At 37.7% G+C, this 24,306-nt stretch overlaps 1 protein-coding gene and 1 long non-coding RNA gene across 12 annotated transcripts in view; one reads left to right on the plus strand and one right to left on the minus strand.

Annotated features, from left to right (window-relative positions):
- ZC3H13 (zinc finger CCCH-type containing 13) overlaps nt 1-13,047 on the plus strand; it is a 91,457-nt gene extending 78,410 nt beyond the window's left edge. For all 11 annotated transcript variants that reach the window (XM_019936540.3, XM_019936539.3, XM_019936543.3 and 8 more), the window contains 3 exons: nt 192-392; nt 3,604-3,767; nt 12,218-13,047. In XM_019936540.3, coding sequence (XP_019792099.1) covers nt 192-392; nt 3,604-3,767; nt 12,218-12,388 — 536 coding nt within the window. In that variant the 3' untranslated portion in view covers nt 12,389-13,047. The remainder of the gene's footprint in view (nt 1-191; nt 393-3,603; nt 3,768-12,217) is intronic.
- LOC141277040 (uncharacterized) lies at nt 2,642-20,392 on the minus strand. The gene is made up of 3 exons (XR_012327678.1): nt 20,213-20,392; nt 10,933-11,072; nt 2,642-3,895 (listed from the first exon to the last, which is right to left on the minus strand). It is a non-coding gene; the product is annotated as an uncharacterized lncRNA (long non-coding RNA).
- Nucleotides 20,393-24,306: the final 3,914 nt, after the last annotated feature.

The raw sequence follows: 24,306 nt of genomic DNA on the forward strand, positions 1-24,306 counted from the left end.
GAAAGTTATTTGTAGAGGTCCTTAAGATTCTAAATTTTAGCTTATATAGAAAATCTTTTGTTTTAAGAATGTGCCTTTTTTGATTTATATTGTTATTTAATGCTTTCTGTGGCTTAGAATCTGTATTTCTCTATAGATAACGAGAATGTATTTCTTGGTATAATAAAATTCTGTTCTTTAACTTTTTGTAGATCCATTAGATGTGATAGATGTGGACTGGTCTGGTCTTATGCCAAAGCATCCAAAAGAACCACGAGAGCCTGGGGCTGCACTCTTAAAATTCACGCCTGGAGCCATTATGCTGAGAATTGGGATCTCTAAAAAGTTGGCTGGTTCTGAACTCTTTACTAAAGTCAAAGAAACATGTCAGAGACTTTTAGAAAAACCCAAAGGTAATTCCGTCCCACTTTGACTATATAATGTTTAATATAAACATTAAGGTGCCTTTGAAAAGGATTCTGTTCTCATGTAGCAGTTACAGTATAAGAACTTTTTCTGTTTTTGAGGACTCACTTATTTTCAGTATTTAATCCTCATGGTCAAAGTTTGTTTTAATTTATTTTGAGAAAAATTTAAGCCTACAGAAAAGTTGTAAACATAGCACAATGATCTTACTGTATCAAAGTTACTTTTTAACAGGTAAGTTCTAATGTCAAAGTGCTCAGTGGTTTACCCAGGGCTAAATGAAGTAGAGCCTGGGGAAGTGAACTAGATATTGTTCATATCTAAGCAAATTGGTTATCTTGGCAACCCTTTCCCCCCGGGAAATGGGGAATTCTACTCAAATGCAGATGTTTAGGTTGAGCCTTTAACAAAGTGGTTAAGAGCTTAGTCTCTGGGCCAGATGGCCTGGATTCCAACAGGCACACCACTTACTAGCTGTTATTTAATTTATGTGTTACTGTTATCATCTACAAGCTGGGAATAATTACACCACCAATCAATTGTTCCATATGATTGTTAGGAGGAACAAATGAGTCGTTACAAGTAAAACACTTAGAATAGTTTCTGACATACAGTGATGCTCAGTAAATATGAGCTGCTGCTATTTAGTTTAAAACATTTTATCGCATTGATTTTAGACCTTACCGCTACAGCTTTTCATTATTCCAGAACACTTTTAGTTTATAGGGTCCTTGTTTTCTGTTTCTCTGGTACCTCGCTTATTATGTTTTGGCAGCTCATTAAGACTTTATTAATGGGGAGGAGGAGTGTAAAACAGGAGGAAAGGAGGTAAAAGGTGAAAGCACTAAGATTATTTAATGTTTTGTCACATTCATTAGAGTAAAAAAGTTTAGGAAAAAGAATTGAGCTTTTACTAAATTGAAAAAAATTGTTTTATGTGTTTCATGATCCATGTTCTTTCTTCGACTGTTAGCATAAGCAGTAAGACTCTTGATTTTAATATGGCTTAGTATACATAGAACGTATGTGTAAGAAACAAATTATAATGGTGAATATGTGTTAACCTGACAGATGACCAGTGTCTTGAGTTCTTGCCCCACTCTTTCTACTTTGATTGGTTCTGTGATCTTAAGTAACTCTTCTGGGCATAAAATGATGTAATGAAATCCCTAAGTTCTTATCCACATCTACAGCTATTTGCTCCTGTGTCTCTTGCTAATGGCATTTCAAGTTAAAATCTATTGCGTAGTTAGCAAAATCAGACTATAGTTTGTCCCTGACTAATGATCACTTACTTTAAACAATGAAAACGTACACTGTAAAGAAGGATTTGATTGTCCTTACCAAGTAGTCCTATTTTTTGGTGGTATGATAGCTTTGTTAGAGAACTAATATATGATACTGAATATAAGTTCCCTAAGGAATAGGACTGTTTTGTTTACTGCTGTATTGTCTAGTGATCTATTCTTACTAATTATGCCATTGCCTTGAAAAGTACCTGACACATAGTAGGTATTCAATAAATATTTGTGAAATAACTGATTTTTTTCTAATCTATTCTGTTTCTGTGCCCCAGTGCTGAAGAAAGTATATCTCCACTCCCTATGTAATTTTTAAATTCTAAGGCTTAAAACAGAAAACTTGAATATGTACTGAAATTTAAATTGCTTTTGTCCAGGTTTTCTGATTATAGTATGATTAAGTTCTTTGAAGCTAAATTTTCCCAGTTATTTTAGTTCCTTTGGTTTACTTGTACTTATATACGTGTTTAATCTGTCTCGAGTTAATTTGGTGCTGGTCAGTTCAAAACCGGAAAAGACTAAGTTTAGCCATGTTATACGTTCTAGGGAGGTTTGCAAGTGTGTTTTATAGTCTACTGTTGTGAAAGCAGAAAAGATTTAAATAAAAAGTAATTTGTCCTAATGAGCAATTTTCAAGGAAGTGCATGGACTCAATGGAGATTTCTTTATTTGTATCTATAGTAGAATGGTGGTGAATGTTTGATGCTATTTTTTTTAATAGTCTGCATTATATGACTGTGTCATTGGTTGGCTCAAACATTGGTATGGCTGAATTACCTGAGGAACTGCCTTTTCCCCCAACGGGATACCCACTAAGGTATCCTAGTTCCAACTGTGGAGAGTCTGTAGGTCTGGTGGTAGAGCCCTGGCACTGTATTTTTAAAAACTGCTCAGATGATTCTGATAGACATCGAAGTTTGTGAACTATTTCTGAGTTTTTATTTACATTTATTTTTGCTTTTGTTATAAACCTATTCACTAGGTGTATAACTTACCAACTAGGTATATTACATGAGACAGGTTTCTTGTTAATTATCTAATCTATTTATGCTCTGCAGTTCAGGAAATGAAATATGTAATGCAATTTCATTAATTCTCAAATGTCTGTTTTGTTTTTACCTAGGTGTTATTTACTATTTCCCTTTGTGGGCTCTAGCAATAAACTGTTTGATCATGTTGCTATAGAAACACTACCTGATACCATTCATACTCTTGGCCAACTCCTGGAATGTTAACTTTGAAGTTACTACTCTTTCTGTTATTTATTTAGATTAATGACTGACCCTATTCTGTAAATTTTGATTTCTTGTCTATTTTTAACTCAATCTCTATTTTTATTAAGTGTTTTCTCCCTACTGTGCATGTTATGACTTAAAACTAAGTGATTTTGATACATTGTCCCAGGTTTTTACTGTGACCAAATATTGGATAAAATTTGCAGATTATCTAACAAACAGCTAATCACTTTCCTAAGTTTTTTAGGGTTCACAGAATGTAGTCACATTACTACATTTGAATCTTGCCATAATAAAGTGCTGAATCTAGAACTTGTAGTTGATGGTACACAATATATTGAATTTGATTTTACTAATTCTTAACTTGAACTTTTTTCCCATAGTAATCCGTGTCTAAATTCTGTCTCCCAATTCTGCTTTTCTTATATCTTAAAGTGGCTATCAGAGTATTTATTTTTGTTTGAGCCTAGCACCAAAACTACATACTGGAGTTCTCTCACAGAGAACATATTGCCTTTATATGAAATAGTTTTCACCACTGTTGGTAACTTTGATAAAGTATAGATAAACTTAGTATAGATAGACTTTGTGGAATATTCATCTAAGCAGTTGATAACACTTCTATTTTCAGAAACCTTAATGTGTTTATTTTTTATTGAAAGACGCAGACAATCTTTTTGAACATGAATTGGGGGCTCTCAACATGGCTGCATTACTACGAAAAGAGGAAAGAGCAAGTCTTCTTAGTAATCTTGGACCATGCTGTAAAGCATTATGCTTCAGGCGGGATTCTGCAATCCGGAAGCAGCTTGTTAAAAATGAGAAGGTACTGTTGTTTCCTTAGAAGAATTGGAACATGTCTGTTGAGTAGTATGGATGACATATTCTTCATTTGATTGCTTTAAGGTGAAATTAAGGTCTCATGATCTGCTTTTATGAGTTTGGTTTCCCAGTCTTTTACACATGTAAAAGAAAGAATTTTATTAGAATTTATAGTACTTTTTATTTTACTTTAACAGTTTTGAATAACATTTGTTTTGAATAACATTGTTATTGGTAGTGGAAAAAAAATTTTTTTTTTAACATCTCTATTGGGGTATAATTACTTAACAATGGTGGGTTAGTTTCTCTTTATAACAAAGTGAATCAGTTGTACATATACATATGTTCCCATATCTCTTCCCTCTTGTGTCTCTCTCCCTCCCACCCTCCCTATCCCACCCCTCCAGGCGGTCACAAAGCACCGAGCTGATATCCCTGTGCTATGCGGCTGCTTCCCACTAGCTATCTACCTTACCTTTGTTAGTGTATATATGTCCATGCCTCTCTCTCGCTTTGTCACAGCTCACCCTTCACCCTCCCCATATCCTCAAGTCCGTTCTCCAGTAGGTCTGTGTCTTTATTCCTGTCTTACCCCTAGGTCCTTCATGACATTTTTTTTCTTAAATTCCATATATATGTGTTAGCATATGGTATTTGTCTTTCTCTTTCTGACTTACTTCACCCTGTATGACAGACTCTGGGTCTATCCACCTCATTACAAATTGCTCAATTTCGTTTCTTTTTATGGCTGAGTCATATTCCATTGTATATATGTGCCACATCTTCTTTATCCATTCATCTGATGATGGGCACTTAGGTTGCTTCCATGTCCTGGCTATTGTCAATAGAGCTGCAGTGAACATTTTGGTACATGACTCTTTCTGAATTTTGGTTTTCTCAGGGTATATGCCCAGTAGTGGGATTGCTGGGTCATATGGTAGTTCTATTTGTAGTTTTTTAAGCATAGTGGCTGAACCAATTCGCATTCCCACCAGCAGTGCAAGAGTGTTCCCTTTTCTCCACACCCTCTCCAGCATTTATTGTTCCTAGATTTTTTGATGATGGCCATTCTGACTGGTGTGAGATGATATCTCATTGTAGTTTTGATTTGCATTTCTCTAATGATTAGTGATGTTGAGCATTCTTTCATGTGTTTGTTGGCAGTCTGTATATCTTCTTTGGAGAAATGTCTATTTAGGTCTTCTGCCCATTTTTGGATTGGGTGGTTTGTTTTTTTGATGTTGAGCTGCATGATCTGCTTGTAAATTTTGGAAATTAATCCCTTGTCAGTTGCTTTATTTGCAAATATTTTCTCCCATTCTGAGGGTTGTCTTTTGGTCTTGTTTATGGTTTCCTTTGCTGTGCAAAAGCTTTGAAGTTTCATGAGGTCCCATTTGTTTATTTTTGTTTTTATTTCCATTTCTCTAGGAGGTGGGTCAAAAAGGATCTTGCTGTGATTTATGTCATAGAGTGTTCTGCCTATATTTTCCTCTAAGAGTTTGATAGTTTCTGGCCTTACATTTAGGTCTTTAATCTATTTTGAGCTTATTTTTGTGTATGGTGTTAGGGAGTGATCTAATCTCATACTTTTACATGTACCTGTCCAGTTTTCCCAGCACCACTTATTGAAGAGGCTGTCCTTTCTCCACTGTACCTTCTCGCCTCCTTTATCAAAGATAAGGTGACCATATGTGTGTGGGTTTATCTCTGGGCTTTCTATCCTGTTCCATTGATCTATATTTCTGTTTTTGTGCCAGTACCATACTGTCTTCATTACTGTAGCTTTGTCGTATTGAAGTCAGGGAGCCTGATTCCTCCAGCTCCGTTTTTCGTTCTCAAGATTGCTTTGGCTCTTCGGGGTCTTTTGTGTTTCCATACAAGTTGTGAAATTTTTTGTTCTAGTTCTGTGAAAAAATGCCAGTGGTAGTTTGATAGGGATTGCATTGAATCTGTAGATTGCTTTGGGTAGTAGAATCATTTTCACAATGTTGATTCTTCCAATCCAAGAACATGGTATATCTCTCCATCTATTTGTATCATCTTTAATTTCTTTCATCAGTGTCTTATAATTTTCTGCATACAGGTCTTTTGTCTCCTTAGGTAGGTTTATTCCTAGATATTTTATTCTTTTTGTTGCAATGGTAAATGGGAGTGTTTTGTTGATTTCACTTTCAGATTTTTCATCATTAGTGTATAGGAATGCAAGAGATTTCTGTGCATTAATTTTGTATCCTGCAACTTTACCAAATTCATTGATTAGCTCTAGTAGTTTTCTGGTGGCATCTTAAGGATTCTCTATGTATAGTATCATGTCATCTGCAGACAGTGACAGATTTACTTCTTCTTTTCCGATTTGGATTCCTTTTATTTCCTTTCCTTCTCTGATTGCTGTGGCTAAAACTTCCAAAACTATATTGAATAAGAGTGGTGACAGAGGGCAACCTTGTCTTGTTCCTGATCTTAGTGGAAATACTTTCAGTTTTTCACCATTGAGGATGATGTTGGCTGTGGGTTTGTCATAGATGGCCTTTATCATGTTGAGGAAAGTTCCCTCTATGCCTACTTTCTGCAGGGTTTTTATCATAAATGGGTGTTGAATTTTGTCAAAAGCTTTTTCTGCATCTATTGAGATGATCATATGGTTTTTCTCCTTCAATTTGTTACTACAGTTTATCACTTTGATAGATTTGCGTATATTGAAGAATCCTTGCATTCCTGGAATAAACCCCACTTGATCATGGTGTATGACCCTTTTAATGTGCTGTTGGATTCTGTTTGCTAGTATTTTGTTGAGGATTTTTGCATCTATGTTCATCAGTGATGTTGGCCTGTAGTTTTCTTTCTTTGTGACATCCTTGTCAGGTTTTGGTATCAAGGTGATGGTGGCCTCGTAGAATGAATTTGGGAGTGTTTCTCCCTCTGCTATATTTTGGAAGAGTTTGAGAAGGATAGATGTTAGCGCTTCTCTAAATGTTTGATAGAATTCACCTGTGAAGCCATCTGGTTCTGGGCTTTTGTTTGTTGGAAGATTTTTAATCACAGTTTCAATTTCAGTGCTTGTGAATAGTCCGTTCATATTTTCTATTTCTTCCTGATTCAGTCTTGGCAGGTTGTGCCTTTCTAAGAATTTGTCCATTTCTTCCAGGTTGTCCATTTTATTGGCATAGAGTTGCTTGTAGTAATCTCTCATGATCTTTTGTATTTCTGCAGTGTCAGTTGTTACTTCTCCTTTTTCATTTCTAATTTTATTGATTTGAGTCTTCTCCCTTTTTTTCTTGATGAGTCTGGCTAATGGTTTATCTATTTTGTTTATCTCCTCAAAGAACCAGCTTTTAGTTTTATTGATCTTTGCTTTTTCATTTATTTCTGATGTGATTTTTATGATTTCTTTCCTTCTGCTAACTTTGGGGTTTTTTTGTTCTTCTTTCTCATTGCTTTAGGTGCAAGGTTAGGTTGTTTATTCGAGATGTTTCCTGCTTCTTAAGGTGGGCTTGTATTGCTATAAACTTCCCCCTTAGAACTGCTTTTGCTGCATCCCATAGGTTTTGGGTCGTTGTGTCTCCATTGTCATTTGTTTCTAGGTATTTTTTTATTTCCTCCTTGATTTCTTCAATGATCACTTCATTATTAAGTAGTGTATTGTTTAGCCTCCATGTGTTTGTATTTTTTACAGATGTTTTCCTGTAATTGATATCTAGTCTTATGGCGTTGTGGTCGGAAAAGATACTCGATATGATTTCAATTTTCTTAAATTTACCAAGGCTTGATTTGTGACCCAAGATATGATCTATCCTGGAGAATGTTCCATGAGCACTTGAGAAAAATGTGTATTCTGTTGTTTTTGGATGGAGTGTCCTAGATGGAGTGTCCTATAAATATCAATTAAGTCCATCTTGTTTAATGTATCATTTAAAGCTTGTGTTTCCTCATTTATTTTCATTTTGGATGATGATCTGTCCATTGGTGAAAGTGGGGTGTTAAAGTCCCCTACTATGAATGTGTTACTGTTGATTTCCCCTTTTATGGCTGTTAGTATTTGCCTTATGTATTGACGTGCTCCTATGTTGGGTGCATAAATATTTCCAATTGTTATATCTTCTTCTTGGATCAAGCATATCTTCTTCTTGGATCAATTCCTTGATCATTATGTAGTGTCCTTCTCTGTCTCTTCTAATAGTCTTTATTTTAAAGTCTATTTTGTCTGATACGAGAATTGCTACTCCAGCTTTCTTTTCATTTCCACTTGCATGGAATATCTTTTTCCATCCCCTTGCTTTCAGTCTGTATGTGTCTCTAGGTCTGAAGTGGGTCTCTTTCAGACAGCATAGATATGGGTCTTGTTTTTGTATCCATTCAGCCAATCTTTGTCTTTTGGTGGGAGCATTTAGTCCATTTATACTTAAGGTAATTATTGATATGTATGTTCCTATTCCCATTTTCTTAATTGTTTTGGGTTCGTTATTGTAGGTCTTTTCCTTCTCTTGTGTTTCTTGCCTAGAGAAGTTCCTTTAGCATTTGTTGTAAAGCTGGTTTGGTGGTGCTGAACTCTCTCAGCTTTTGCTTATCTGTAAAGGTTTTAATTCCTCCATCAAATCTGAATGAGATCCTTGCTGGGTAGAGTAATCTTGGTTGCAGGTTTTTCTCCTTCATCACTTTCAGTATGTCCTGCCACTCCCTTCTGGCTTGCAGAGTTTCTGCTGAGAGATCAGATGTTAACCTTATGGGGATTCCCTTCTTTGTTATTTGTGGCTTTTCCCTTGCTGCTTTTAATATGTTTTCTTTGTATTTAATTTTTGACAGTTTGATTAATATGTGTCTTGGCATATTTCTCCTTGGGTTTATCCTGTATGGGACTCTCTGTGCTTCCTGGACTTAACTATTTCCTTTCCCATATTAGGGAAGTTTTCAACTATAATCTCTTCAAATATTTTCTCAGTCCCTTTTTCTCTTCTTCTTCTGGAATCCCTATAATTCGAATGTTGGTGCGTTTAATGTTGTCCCAGAGGTCTCTGAGACTGTCCTCACTTCTTTTCATTCTTTTTCTTTATGCTGCTCTGCAGTAGTTATTTCCACTATTTTATCCTCCAGGTCACTTATCCGTTCTTCTGTCTCAGTTATTCTGCTATTGATTCCTTCCAGAGTATTCTTAATTTCATTTATTGTGTTGTTCATCATTGTTTGTTTCAGCTTTAGTTCTTCTAGGTCCTTGTTAAATGATTCTTGCATTTTGTCTATTCTGTTTCCAAGATTTTGGATCATCTTTACTATCATTATTCTGAATTCTTTTTCAGGTAGACTGCCTATTTCTTCTTCATTTGTTAGGTCTGGTGCGTTTTTATCTTGCTCCTTCATCTGCTGTGTGTTTTTCTGTCTTCTCATTTTGGTTATCTTACTGTGTTTGGGGTCTGCTTTTTGCAGGCTGCAGGTTCGTAGTTGCCATTGTTTTTGATGTCTGTCCCCAGTGGCTAAGGTTGGTTCAGTGGGTTGTGTAGGCTTCCTGGTGGAGGGGACTAGTGCCTGTGTTCTGGTGGATGAGGCTGGATCTTGTCTTTCTGGTGGGCAGGTCCACGTCTGGTGGTGTATTTTGGGGTGTCTGTGGCCTTATTAGGATTTTAGGCAGCCTCTCTGCTAATGGGTGAGGTTGTGTTCCTGTCTTGCTAGTTGTTTAGCATAGGTTGTCCAGCACTGTAGCTTGCTGGTCATTGAGTGAAGCTGGGTGCTGGTGTTGAGATGGAGATCTCTGAGAGATTTTTGCCGTTTGATATTATGTGGAGCTGGGAGGTCTCTTGTTGACCAGTGTCCTGAAGTTGGCTCTCCCACCTCAGAGGCACAGCACTGACTCCTGGCTGCAGCATCAAGAGCATTTCATCCACACAGCTCAGAATAAAAGAAAAAGAAGAAGGAAAGAAAGGAGGGAGGGAGGAAGGAGGGAAGGAAGGAAAAAAGAAAGAAGATACAGTGAAATATAAAATATAATAAAGTTATTAAATTAAAAAATAATTATTTAGGAAAAAAGAGACAGATAGAACCTTAGGACAAATGTTAGAAGCAAAGCTATACAGACAAAATCTCACTAAGAAGCATACACATACACACCCACAAAAAGAGAAAAAGGGGAAAAAATAATAAATCTTGCTCTCAAAGTCCACCTCAATTTGGGATGATTGGTTGTCTATTCAGGTTTTCCACAGATGCAAGGTACATCAAGTTGATTGTGGAGCTTTAATCCACTGCTCCTGAGGCTGCTGGGAGAGAGTTCCCTTTCTCTTCTTTGTTCTCACAGCTCCCAGGGGCTCAGCTTTGGATTGGGTCCCGTCACTGCATGTAGGTTGCTGGAGGGCGTCTGTTCTTCACTCAGACAGGACGGGGTTAAAGGAGCCGCTGATTCAGGAGCTCTGGCTCACTCAGGCCGGGGGTAGGGAGGGGCGCAGAGTGCGGGGTGAGCCTGAGGCCTGCCATGCATTCTCCCAGGGAAGTTGTCCCTGGATCCCGGGACCCTGGCAGTAGCAGGCTGCACAGGCTCCCAGGAAGAGGGGTGTGGATAGTGACCTGTGCTCGCACACAGGCGTCTTGGTGGCGGCAGCAGCAGCCTTAGCATCTCCCGCCCGTCTCTGGCGTCCACGCTTTTAGCCGCGGCTCGCGCCCGTCTCCGGAGCTCCTTTAAGCAGCGCTCTTAATCCCCTCTCCTCACACACCAGGAAACAAAGAGGGAAGAAAAAGTCTCTTGCCTCTTTGGCAGGTGCAGACTTTTCCTTGGACTCCCTCCTGGCTAGCCGTGGCGCACTAACCCCCTTCAGGCTGTGTTCACGCCGCCAACCCCAGTCCTCTCCCTGCGCTCCAACCGAAGCCTGAGCCTCAGCTCGCAGCCCCGCCCACCCCAGCAGGTGAGCAGACAAGCCTCTGGGGCTGGTGAGTGCCGGTCGGCACCGATCCTCTGTGTGGGAATCTCCCCGCTTTGCCCTCCACACCCGTTGCCATGCTCTCCTCCGCAGCTCTGAAGCTCCCCCCTCCGCCTCCCGCAGTCTCCACCCGCAAAGAGCCTTCCTAGTGTGTGGAAACCTTTCCTCCTTCACAGCTCCCTCCCAGAGGAGCACATCCCGTCCCTATTCTTTTGTCTCTGTTTTTTCTTTTTTCTTTTGCCCTACCCAGGTACATGGGGAGTTTCTTGCCTTTTGGGAGGTCTGAGGTCTTCTGCCAGCATTCAGTAGGTGTTCTGTAGGAGTTGCTCCACGTGTAGATGTATTTCTGGTGTATCTGTGGGGAGGAAGGTGCTCTCCACGTCTTACTCTTCCGCCATCTTCCCCTCCACCTGGAAAAAAATTTTAAATAGTCTATTCCTGTGAAATATTTTTCATTTGCAAAGTTTCTTTAGATAATGAAATATACTAGAAACTTATTTAAATTGAAGTTCAAGGAAAAAGATTTTCCAGAGTGGTGAGGAGATTATATAGTGTTTATGAGAATATACCAAATTGAAGAGGAAATAAACACAAGTGATTATATGTAAACATTTCCTTGAAGAATAAAGGAAATTGAAGCTCAGCTTATTTTTTGTTTGGTTCAGGTAAGGAACCCCAGTTGAGAAAGACAACAGAGGAATTTTTTTGAATGATGACACTTCTGATTGCGGTCGTGGTTTCTTGAATATATACATGAGTGAAGACTCACAGAACTATACATAAAAAGCCAGTCTTACTGTATCACAACTTATAAAATATTTTTTATAATGCAAATGTGGTCAAGGCATCACTCTTCCTTTAAAGATCTAGAAGAGAAATAGCAGCATGCTGGAGATATTCAAATCTTTATTTCATTCTACACATGGTTGGAGAACATTTAACAAAATTTTATGACAATAACTTTCAAAACTGCTAAGGTCGCTTTAAGTTCCAATAATAGCCATCTACAGCTTAGTTTCTCAGTAGACTGCACTGATCAGCTGTCTTCTTTAGAATTTGTTCAGTTCTGGAGCCTACATCTTATGTCATATCAACAGACCAGTAAGGAGTATGGAATGTTCGGTGCTTCTCTTCAGAGAATTGATTGTCATGTGAAAGTAAGACTGAATTAGTGTGTAGCTCCGTAGAAGAGATTTTATTTCAAAACGTGGAAGAAATAGTACCGTTCAACAATAGAATGTGCAGTGTTTTTCGTTGTTTTGTCATTGGAAATAATGAAGTAAAAACTACTTGATTACCTGTCAGGGATTGTTGAGAAGATTCCTGCTTTGAGCAAGAAGTTAGACTAGGTGCCCTCTAAAGATTGCTTTCTTTTCTAAGATTCCTTGAGTCTGCAGACATTTCTTAATTTTGCTTTTAAATATCCAACACAGCTAATTTAATATTCATCACTAACGAATTTTTCTTATAACTGATATTTTTGTTAGTTAACCTGTCTTTTCTACTGTCAACTAATAATGTACATGTTTAATTTGTTTTTGTTTTCTCCAAATAGGGCACCGTAAAACAAGCTTATACAAATGCTCCAGTGGTAGACAATGAACTCTTACGACTGAGTCTTCGATTATTTAAGCGGAAGACTACTTGCCACACCTCAGGACCTGAAAAGACTGAAGATAATAAACTCTCACAGTCTAGTATCCAACAGGAACTGTGTGTGTCTTAAGACTGAAGTCCAGGCACATTTTCGGTACTATTTCCCTTTATCAGTGCATATTCTTTTTCAAAGTTCTTTGGTTTGACAAGTGTTATTAGTGACAAAGGCAGAAAAAACTTATCAGCCATGCTAAAAGAGTGACAAACTTTGCTTTAAAGACAGTAGTTTGGCTAACAAGATTTTACAAAAATTTTTACACAGTACTTGATACTCATGCAAAATAATGTGAAAGCATCTAGATTTAGTAGTTTATTCTGTACCTTTTGTTAAAACTGAAGACTTTGAAAACGGTCATCCCTGCTCTTCCTGCCTACACAGATTTTTTTATGAAATGGAGCCACTAATTTATGTACTGGATCATCCTTACAGAAACTGCGATTTTCTCCAGAAACAGTGTGTTCACTGAATGAACACACACGCCATGCACCGCTGTGCTGCACAGGACACAGAAAGTGGGGCTGGGCCTGCATGCTGTGTGTAGGCAGGAGCAAGCCACAATCCTGTTTTCCTTTCTAAAATTGTAACAAAACTACTTAATGGCTCTTCGGTTTTTTTAATATATGTGCATTGTTACAACGTCTATTGGATCTATTTCGAGTCTGAATGGTTTTGTTTGTTATCAGAGACTGTCGACTATTTTTATTTTTAATAAATGTACCTTCCCTTTTCTTGTTGTAGATTTACTTTGCTCTTCATTAATCTTACTCCTGATGTTCTAAAACATTTGTCATCAACATTACATGTTTCATACTTAAGATATTTTACTGCTGGAGTTATTACTGGACAGCTGTGAATAATGCAATAATAGTTGAGGATGTACTTCAAATATAGCTCAGTAATACTTGAAACAAACCAAGAGTTAACCAACCTATGTAATCTGAGTTTTAAAATCCTACCATCATACTTTTCAGAGCTATAACCTTTGATTACATTAACCTGCCTCCAGATACAGAGTGGTGAGATTATATAGTGTTTGTGAGAATATACCAAATTGAAGAGAGGAAATAAATACAAGTGATTTTATGTAAGCATTTACTTGAAGAATAAAGGAAATTGAAACATTATTTTCTGTTTGGTTCAGGTAAGGAATCCCAGTTGAGAAAGACAACAGAGGAATTTTTTTGAATGATGACATGGTTACCTGAATATATACATGAGTGAAAACTCACAGAACTATACATAAAAAGACAGTTTTACTGTATCACAACTTATATTTTTTATAATGCAAATGTGGTCAAGGCCTCACTCTTATTTTAAAGATCCTAGAAGAAAAATAATATATAAAACAATTTACTTTTTATAAATAATATATCTGCTTTATTTTGTATGTACATATTTATCTCATGAAGTGGACTCTTAGAAGGATTTGAAATGGACTCCACTGCAGAATTTGTGGGCAGACAGTAATGATGATAATGAAGGAAACCAATGAAAATTGTAATTTGATGATTGCCTTTCAGAGGTTTTTGTTAAAACTGTAATCCTGTTACCTGTCTCAGTAGTTGTGTATCCTTTTCCTACAGGTAACCTAATGTTACTGGTTGAAAGGTTATATTCATTTCAAGAAACAGTCATTGTGCACTTAATTTTTACAAAATACTTACCCAGCAAAGGAAATAGTCTTATTTCCAAGTGACCTGGAAAGCATGTATAAGAAAATTACCTTCTTGGGTTTTGTTTTGCTACTTGTAAACAAAAAGATTCAGGTGTGTTTCCTCTTCCAATTGGTAAATGTTTTGAATAAAAAAATAAAATTCTTTAATGACCTGGAGAATGAATAACCTTTAGAAAACTACTTCCTGTTTTAGTGGATAATATCATTCTCTGTAGCATAAAGATTTAAAGTCATAGAACCTCTAATATTAGTTCCAAGAATTGTGGAGTGTAACAGAAATAATGGTTTTCCTGTTTTGTGCACTGACTTTAGGAATATTTCACAAGTTATTTCTTTACAGAAATGAAAACTCTGTAGGTAGGTTTGCTATATAGTCAAATCCGTTGCCATTTTAGTTTTGAATATCTTTTTGTTAGGTTGTAAAAGAAAATGTTAAAACCGTTTGTTTGCTTAGTCACAGTATTCAGAGCTTTATGCTCCCACTGGGAATGTCCTGTTAAGTCTCATAATTTTTAAAAATTCAAACATTCTGTGTATTGCTAATCATATACCCATAAAGTTCTTCTAAAGCAGATCTTCTTGTTGAATTTTCCATAAAAGCTCTTGGACCATAAAATCTCAAACCAGTATTCCTGGAAACATCTTCCAATCTATAAATTGTTAGTACAGTTAATGGTTTTCTGTCTCATAACTGATGATGAACTTTGTCCATTTGCCATAACTGCACAACTGGACTCCAGCTGCTAGTGATAAGGAGTTGTCTGTCTAGAGAAGAGGCAGAGAGTTATGTCTGCCATCCAAAGTAAATAAAATGGGAGTTAACAGATACTTATATTTTGTTGAGTCAGTTGTTTGATTTTTTTTTTTTTTGGCAGATGTCCTCACTATTTAGTAAAGTCTTATACTAAACTTATAATAGTTGGTAGCTTCTTCACAAAAATTTGTAACTATACTCAAGTAGTACCTTAATATGTTAAAATCTGACCCATCACTTCTCTTTATTCTGATCAGTAACTGCAGGTTATTGTCTCCATCCTTCCCCATGACCACTTATGACTTATCCTTATTAATTTGAAAATCTGTGGCATCAGCAGAACATCCCACATTATTCCTTACTGTAAGATTATGGTAAATAGTATCTATATTGTCAATGATGCTTTTAAATCTCAGAAAGAAGAGCCAGCATCTGAACCTCAATTTGTTATTTTAAAAGGTGTATGGGTTCCAGCACAAGATAGCTACATAGGAGGATCCTAAACTCACCACTTCCCATGGCCACACTGAATCTACAGCTGCATATGGAACAACTTCCTCTGGACAAAACCCAAAACTAGCTGAGAGACCCCTACAAGGAAGAACCCACATCTAAGCTAGTAGGAGAGGCTGAGACAAAATCTCACCATAAATCCCACTCTCAGTATGGAGACCCCCAATCAAGAGGGAACTCGCAACTTTGAGGTTCTCCCTGAAGAGTGAAGGGTTTGAACCCCACATCTTGCACCCCAACTTTTAAAACTTGCCACTGAGAGACAAGCCCCCCAAACAACATCAAGAGACCCACACTGAGACACGTCGTAAAGTTCAAGTTAAAGACCACGAGAGTATCTTAAAAGCAGCAAGAAAAAAACAACTTGATACCTATAAAGGAACTCCTATATGATTATCAGATTTTGTCAACAGAAACTTTACAGACGAGAAGGGAGTGGCATGATATAGTCAAAGTGCTGAAAGGAAAAAACTGCCAATCAAGAATTCTCTACCTGACAAAGTTGTCCCTCATAATTAAAGAAGAGAGAGAGTTTCCTAGACAAGAAAAGCTAATGTTGTTAATCACCACTGGACTGGCCTTACAAGAAATGTTAAAGGGGCTTCTTTAATCTGAAATGAAAGGGTGTTAATTACTAACAGGAAAACATGAGAGTACAAATCTCACTGGTAAAGGTAAATGTATGGTAAAATTCAGAAAAATCTAATGTAACAGTGATGGGTTAATTACTTATAAGGCTAGTATGAAGGATAAAAGACAAAATTAGTAAAAATAACTACAGCCGTAATGATTTGTTAATGGATATACAAGATAAAAAAAAAACATAAATTTTAACACTAAAATACAATGGTGGGGATTAAATGTAGGGCTTTAGGTTGAGTTGATACTTATGTTTTTATCCACTTAAAATGGACTATGATAAATAAGTGTTGTAAGCCTCATGGTAACCACAAAGCAAAACCCTATAATAGATTTACAGAAGATAAACCTGAGCATACCACCACAGAAAATCATCAAATTACAAAGAGAGGAGAGGAAAAAGGAATTACAAGACAGCCAGAAAACAATTTAACAAAATGGCAATAAGTACATACCTATCAATAATTAGATTATACGTAAATAGACTAAATTCTCAAATCAAAAGACATTGAGTGGCTGAAAGGATTAAAAAAAACCAAGACTCATCTAATATGCTGCCTACAAGAGATTCACTTCAGATGTGTGGACATACAGCTGAAAGTGAAGGAATCGCAAAAGATATTCCATGCAAATGGAAACCAAAACAACTTACATCAAACAAAATAGACTTTAAGACAAAAACTGTAGTAAGAAGCAGACATGGTCACTGTATAATGGTAAAGGGGTCAATCCAACAAGAGGATATATTACAATATTTATGTACCTGACAGAGAAGAACCTAAATAAAGCAAATATTAACAAACCTACGGAGAGAAATTGACAGTAATACAATAATAGTAGGGGACTTTAATATCCCATTTCCATCAGTAGATAGATCATACAGATAAAAATTAATGAGGAAACATTCGCCTTAAAAGGACATATTATACCAGATGGACTTAGAAACATACAACATTCCATCCAAAAGTAACAAACATTCTTCTGAAGTACACTTGGAATGTTTCCAGGATAGATCATATGTTAGGCCACAAAAAATCTTAATAAATTTAAGAAAATCAAAATCGTATCAATCATCTTTTCTGACTTTACAATGGTATGACTAGAAATCAGTTGTAAGAAAACTGGAAAACTCACAGGTATGTGTACAGAGGCTACTGAATGACCAATGGGTCAGAGAAGAAATCAAAAGAGAAAATTTAAAAACCTTGAGACAAATGAAAATGGAAATACAACATACCAAAAGTTATGGGATATAGCTAAGCAGTTCTAAGAAGGACATTCATGGCAATAAATCCCTACATTAAGAAAAAAGAAAGACCTCAAATATACAACTTAAATTTACACCTCAAAGAACTAGAAAGAGGACAACAAACCCCAGAATTAGTAGAAGGAAGGAAATAACAAAGATCAGAGCAGAAATGAATTAAATGTAAATTTAAAAGCCAGTAGAAAAGATCAATGAAACTAAGAGCTGGGGGGGTGGTTTTTGAAAAAAATTGACAAACCTTTAGCAAGACTCACCAAGAAAAAAGAGAAGATTCAACTAAGAAATGAAAAAGATGTTACAACTGATACCACAGAAGTACAAAGGATCATAAGAAACTACTACAATTATTCAGCAAATTGGACAACGTATAGGAAATGGACAAATTCCTAAAAACACAATTTTCCAAGACTGACTCATGAAGAAACAGAAAATCTGAACAGATTCATACTAGTAAAGACATTGAATCATTAAGTAAAACCCTCCCAACGAAGTCCAAAAGTCCATGACCAGATGTTTTCACTGATGAATTCTACCAAACATTTAAAGAATTACTACAAATCCTTCTCAAACTCTTCCAGAAAACTACAAGAAGCAACACTTCTGAATGCATTTTATGAGGCGAGCATTACCCTGATACCAAAACCAAAATAGGATACCACAAGAAAATTACAAGCCAATATCCCTGATGAACATAGTTGTAAAAATCCTCAGCAAAATATTAGAAAACCAAATTTAACAATATATTAAAAGGATCATACACCTTGACCAAATCAGATTTATTCTAGGGATGCAAGGATGGTTCAACATCAGAAAATCAATCAGTGTGATACACCCCCATTAACAAAATGAAGGATAAAAAAGTATATGATAATCTCAATAGATGCAGAAAAAGCATTTTACAAAATTCAACATCCATTCATGATAAAAAGTCTCAACAAAGTTGGTATAGAGAGAACATAACATACTAAAGGCCATATATGATGTGCCCACAGCTATCATACTCAATGGTGAAAAACTGAAAGCTTTTCCTCTAAGATCAGGAACAAGACAAGAATGCCCACTCTCACCACTTTTACTCAGCATAGTATTGGAAGTCCCAACCAGATCAGTTAGTCAAGAAAAAGAAACAAAAGTCATCCAAATCAGAAAGAAGTAAAACTCACTATTTGCAGATGACATGATACTATATAGAGAAAACCCTAAACTCCATCAAAAAACTATTAGAACTAATAAATGAATTCAGTAAACTTGCAAGATACAAAATCAGTGTGCAATAATCTGTTGTGTTTCTATACACTAACAACAAACTAACAGAAAGAGAAACTAAGAAAGCAATCCCATTTATAATTGCATCAAAAAGAATAAAATACTTAGGAAAAAATTTAACCAAGGAGGTGAAAGACCTGTACACTGAAAACTATAAGATGAAAGAGATTGAAGATATAAATAAATGGGAAGATAATCCATGTTCATGAGTTAGAAGAATTAGTGTAAAAATGTCTATACTACCCAAAGGAATCTACAGATTCAGTGCAATCCCTATCAAAATTCCAATGGCACTTTTCACAGAAGTAGAACAAACTCCTAAAATGTGCATGGAACCACAAATGACCCCAAATAACTGAAGCAAATTTTGGAAAAACAGAATAAAGCTGTAGGCATCATACTCCCTGGTTTCTAACTATATTATTGTACAAAGCTATGGAAATTAAAACAGTATGGTATTGGTATAAAAACAGACATGTAGGTCAATGGAACAGAATAGAGAGACCATAAATAAACCCATGCATATATGGTTAATTAATATATGACAAAGGAGTCAAGAATATACAATGGAGAAAGGACAGTCTCCTCAATAAATGAGGCTGGGAAAACTAGACAGCCACATGCAAAAGAATGAAACTGAACCATTATCTTACACCATAAAAAAATTTTAACTCGAAATGGATTAAAGACTTGAATGTGAAACCAGAAACCATAAAACACATAGAGGAAAAAATAGGCAGTAAGCTCCTTGACATCAGATGGCAATGATTTTTTGGAACTACAAAAAAAAAAAAAAAGCAAGAATAAATAAGTGGGACTATATCAGACCAAAAGCTTCTGCACAGCAAAGGAAACCATCAACAACATGAAAAGGAAACCTACAAAATGGAGAAAATATTTGCAGATCATATATCTGGTAAGAGGTTAACATCCAAAACATATAAAGAACTCAGAGGACTCAAACCAAAAATCTCACACAGAAAAAAACCCCCAAACAATCCCATTATAAAATGGGCAGAGGATCTGAACAGACATTTTTCCAAAGATGACACACAGATGGCCAATAGGTACATGAAAAGGTGTTCAACATCACTAATCATCAGGGGAATGCAAGTCAAAACCACATGATATTACCTCACACCTTTTAGAATGGCTGTTCTCAAAAAGACAAGAAACAACAACTGTTGGTGAAGATGTGGAGAAAAGGAAGCCATTTTGCACTGTTGGTGGGAATGTAAATTGGTGCAGCCACTATGGAAAACAGTATAAAGGTTCCTCAAAAAATTAAAAATAAAATTACCATATGATTCAGCAATTACACTTCTAATTATCCAAAAAAAAAAAAAAACACACACACAACTAACTGCTGAACATTCATTGACAGGAAGACACTGGAACTCACCAAAAAAGATACCCCACATCCAAAGACAAAGGAGAAGCCACAATGATATGGTAGGAGGACTGCAATCACAGTAAAATCAAATCCCATAACTGCTGGGTGGGTGACTCACAAACTGGAGAACACTTATACCAGAAAAGTCCACCCAGTGGAATGAAGGTTCTGAGCCCCACGTCAGGCTTCCCAAGCTGGGGGTCCAGCAACGGGAAGAGGAATTCCTAGAGAATCAGACTTTGAAGGTGAGTGGGATTTGATTGCAGGACTTCGACAGGACTGGGGGAAACAGAGACTCCACTCTTGGAGGGCACACACAAAGTAGTGTGTGCATCGGGACCCAGGGGAAGGAGCAGTGACCCCATAGGAGACTGAACCAGACCTACCTGCTAGTGTTGGAGGGTCTTCTGCAGAGGTGGGGGGTGGCTGTGTCTCACCGTGAGGACAAGGACACTGGCAGCAGAAGTTCTGGGAAGTACTCCTTGGCATGGGCCCTCCCAGACTCCGCCATTATCCCCACAAAACAGCCCGGGTAGGATCCAGTGTTGGGTTGCCTCGGGCCAAACAACCAACAGGGAGGGAACACAGCCCCACCCATCAGCAGACAAGTGGATTGAAGTTTTACTGAGCTCTGCCCACAAGAGTAACACCCAGCTCTACCCACCAACAGTCCCTCCCATCAGGAAACCTGCTCAAGCCTCTTAGATAACCACATCCACCAGAGGGCAGACAGCAGAAGCAAGAAGAACTACAATCCTGCAGCCTGTGGAAGGAAAACCACATTCACAGAAAAACAGACAAGATGAAAAGGCAGACGGCTATATACCAGATGAAGGAACAAGATAAAAAACAGAAAAACAACTAAATGGAGATAGGCAACCTCCCAGAAAAAGAATTCAGAGTAATGATAGTGAAGATGATCCAGGACCTCAGAAAAAGAATGGAGGCAAAGATCGAGGAGATGCAAGAAATGTTTAACAAAGACCTAGAAGAATTAAAGAACAAACAAACATAGATAAACAATAACTGAAATGAAAACTACACTAGAAGGAATCAATAGCAGAATAACTGAGGCAGAATATCGGATAAATGACCTGGAGGACAGAATGGTGGAATTCACTGTTGTGGAACAGAATAAAGAAAAAAGAAAAAGAAATGAAGACAGGCTAAAAGGCCTCTGGGACAACATTAAATGTAACAACATTTGCATTATATGTGTCCCAGAAGGAAAAGAGAGAGAGAAAGGACCCAAGAAAATATTTGAAGAGATTATACTCAAAAACTTCCCTAACACGGGAAAGGAAATAGGCACCCAAGTACAGGAAGTGCAGAGAATCCTATACAGGATAAACCCAAGGAGAAACACACCGAGACACATAGTAATCAAATTGGCAAAAATTAAAGACAAAGAAAAATTACTGAAAGCAGCAAGGGAAAAAAGACAACATACAAAGGAACTCCTATAAAGTTAACAGCAGATTTCTCAGCAGAAATTCTACAAGCCAGAAGGGAGCGACATGACATATTGAAAGTGATGAAAAGGAAGAACCTAAAACCAAGATTACTCGACCCAGCAAGGATCTCATTCAGATTCGATGGAGAAATCAAAAGCTTTACAGACTAGCAAAAGCTAAGAGAATTCAGCACCACCAAACCAGCTCTACAGCACCTCTCTAAGTGAAAAACACAAGAGAAGAAAAGGACCTACAAAAACAAACTGAAAACAATTAAGAAAATGGTCATAGGAACATACATATCAATAATTACCTTAAAAGTGAATGGATTAAATGCTCCAACCAAAAGACACAGACTTGCTGAATGGATACAAAAACAAGATCCATCTATATGCTTTTTACAAGAGACCCACTTCAGACCTAGGGACACATACAGACTGAAAGTGAGGGGATGGAAAAAGATATTCCATGCAAATGGAAATCAAAAGAAAGCTCAAGTATCTATACTCATATCAGATAAAATAGACTTTAACATAAAGACTGTTACAAGAGACAAGGAAGGACACTACATAATGATCAAGGGATCAATCCAAGGAGAAGATATAACAATTATAAATATATACGTACCCAACATAGGAGCACCTCAATACATAAGGCAACTGCTAACAGCTGTAAAAGAGGAAATCGACAATAACACAATAATAGTGGGGGACTTTAACACCTCACTTACACCAATGGGAAGATCATCCAAACAGAAAATTACTAAGGAAACAAGATTTAAATGACACAAGAGACCAGATAGTACTGATATTTATAGGACATTCCATCCAAAAACAGCAGATTACACTGTCTTCTCAAGTGTGCACGGAACATTCTCCAGGATAGATCGCATCTTGGGTCACAAATCAAGCCTCAGTAAATTTAAGAAAATTGAAATCATATCAAGCATCTTATCTGAGAACAATGCTATGAGATTAGAAATCAATTACAGGAAAAAATGTAAAAAACACAAACATATGGAGGCTAAACAATACATTACTAAATAACCAAGAAATCACTGAAGACATCAAAGAGGAAATCAAAAAATACCTAGAGACAAATGACAATGAAAACACAATGGTCCAAACCCTATGGGATGCAGCAAAAGCTGTTCTAATAGCGAAGTTTATAGCAATACAAGCCTACCTCAAGAAACAACAAACATCTCAAACAATCTAACCTTACACCTAAAAGAACTAGAGAAAGAACAACAAACGAAACCCGAAGTTAGCAGAAGGAAAGAAATCACAAAGATCAGAGCAGAAAGAAATGAAATAGAAACAAAGAAAACAATAGCAAAGATCAATAAAACTAAAACCTGGTTCTTTGAGAAGATAAACAAATTTGATAAACTCTTAGCCAGACACATCAAGAAAAAGAGGGAGAGGACTCAAATCAATAAAATTAGAAATGAAAAAGGAGAAGTTACGACAGACACCTCAGAAATACAAAGCATCCTAACAGACTACTACAAGCAACTCTATGCCAATAAAATGGACAACCTGGAAGAAATGGACAAATTCTTAGAAAGCTATAACCTTCCAAGACTCAACCAGGAAGAAACAGAAAATATGAACAGACCAATCACAAGTAATGAAATCGAAACTGTGATTAAAAACCTTCCAACAAACAAAACTCCAGCACCAGATGGCTTCACAGGTGAATTCTATCAAACATTTAGAGAAGAGCTAACACCCATCCTTCTCAAACTCTTCCAAAAAACAGCAGAGAAAGGAACACTCCCAAACTCATTCTATGAGGCCACCATCACCCTGATACCAAAACCAGACAAAGACACTGCAAAAAAAAAAAGAAAATTACAGACCAATATCACTGATGAATATAGATGCAAAAATCCTCAACAAAATACTAGCAAACAGAATCCAACAACATGGTAACAGGATCATACACCATGATCAAGTGGGATTTATCCCAGGGATGCAAGGATTCTTCAATATACGCAAACTAATCAATGTGATACAGCATATTAACAAACTGAAGAATAACAACCATATGATCGGAGGGCGCTTCAAGATGGTGGAAGAGTAATATGCGGAGATCACCTTCCTTCCACAAATACATCAGAAATATGTCTACATGTGGAACAACGCCTACAGAACACCTGCTGAACACTGGCAGAAGTCCTCAGACCTCCCAAAATGCAAGAGACTCCCCCATGTACCTGGGTAGGGCAAAAGAAAAAAGAAAAAACAGAGACAAAAGAATAGGGACGGGATGTGCTCCTCTGGGAGGGAGCTGTGAAGGAGGAAAGGTTTCCACACTCTAGGAAGGCGCTTCACGGGTGGAGACGGGGTGGTGGGGTAGCGGAGGGGGGGAAGCTTCAGAGCCACAGAGGAGGACACAGCAACAGGGGTGCAGAGGGCAAAGTGGAGAGATTCCCACACAGAGGATCAGTGCCGACCAGCACTCACCAGCCCAAGATGCTTGTCTGCTCACCCACTGGGGCAGGCGGGGCTGGGAGCTGAGGTTCGGGCTTTGGAGGTCAGATCCCAGGGAGAGGACTGGGGTTGGATGCGTGAACACAGCCTGAAGGGGGTTAGTGCACCACGGCTGGCCAGGAGGGAGTCCGGGAAAAAGTCTGGAGCTGCTGAAGAGGCAAGAGACTTCTTCTTCCCTCTTTGTTTCCTGGTACGTGAGGACACGGGATTAACAGCGCCACTTAAAGGAGCTCCAGAGACGGGCACAAGCTGCGGCTAAAAACGCGGACCCCAGAGACGGGCATGAGACGCTAAGGCTGCTGCTGCCGCCACCAAGAAGCCTGTGTGCAAGCACAGGTCACTCTCCACACCTCGCCTCCCGGGAGCCTGTGCAGCCCGCCACTGCCAGAGTCCCGGGATGCAGGGACAACTTCCCCGGGAGAACGCATGGCGAGCCTCAGGCTGGTGCAACGTCATGCTGGCCTCTGCCGCCACAGGCCCGCCCCGCATCCGTACCCCTCCCTCCCCCCGGCCTGAGTGAGCCAGAGC

The sequence above is a fragment of the Tursiops truncatus genome, chromosome 18, assembly GCF_011762595.2.
Source record: "Tursiops truncatus isolate mTurTru1 chromosome 18, mTurTru1.mat.Y, whole genome shotgun sequence".
NCBI classification, from domain to species: Eukaryota; Metazoa; Chordata; class Mammalia; order Artiodactyla; family Delphinidae; genus Tursiops; species Tursiops truncatus.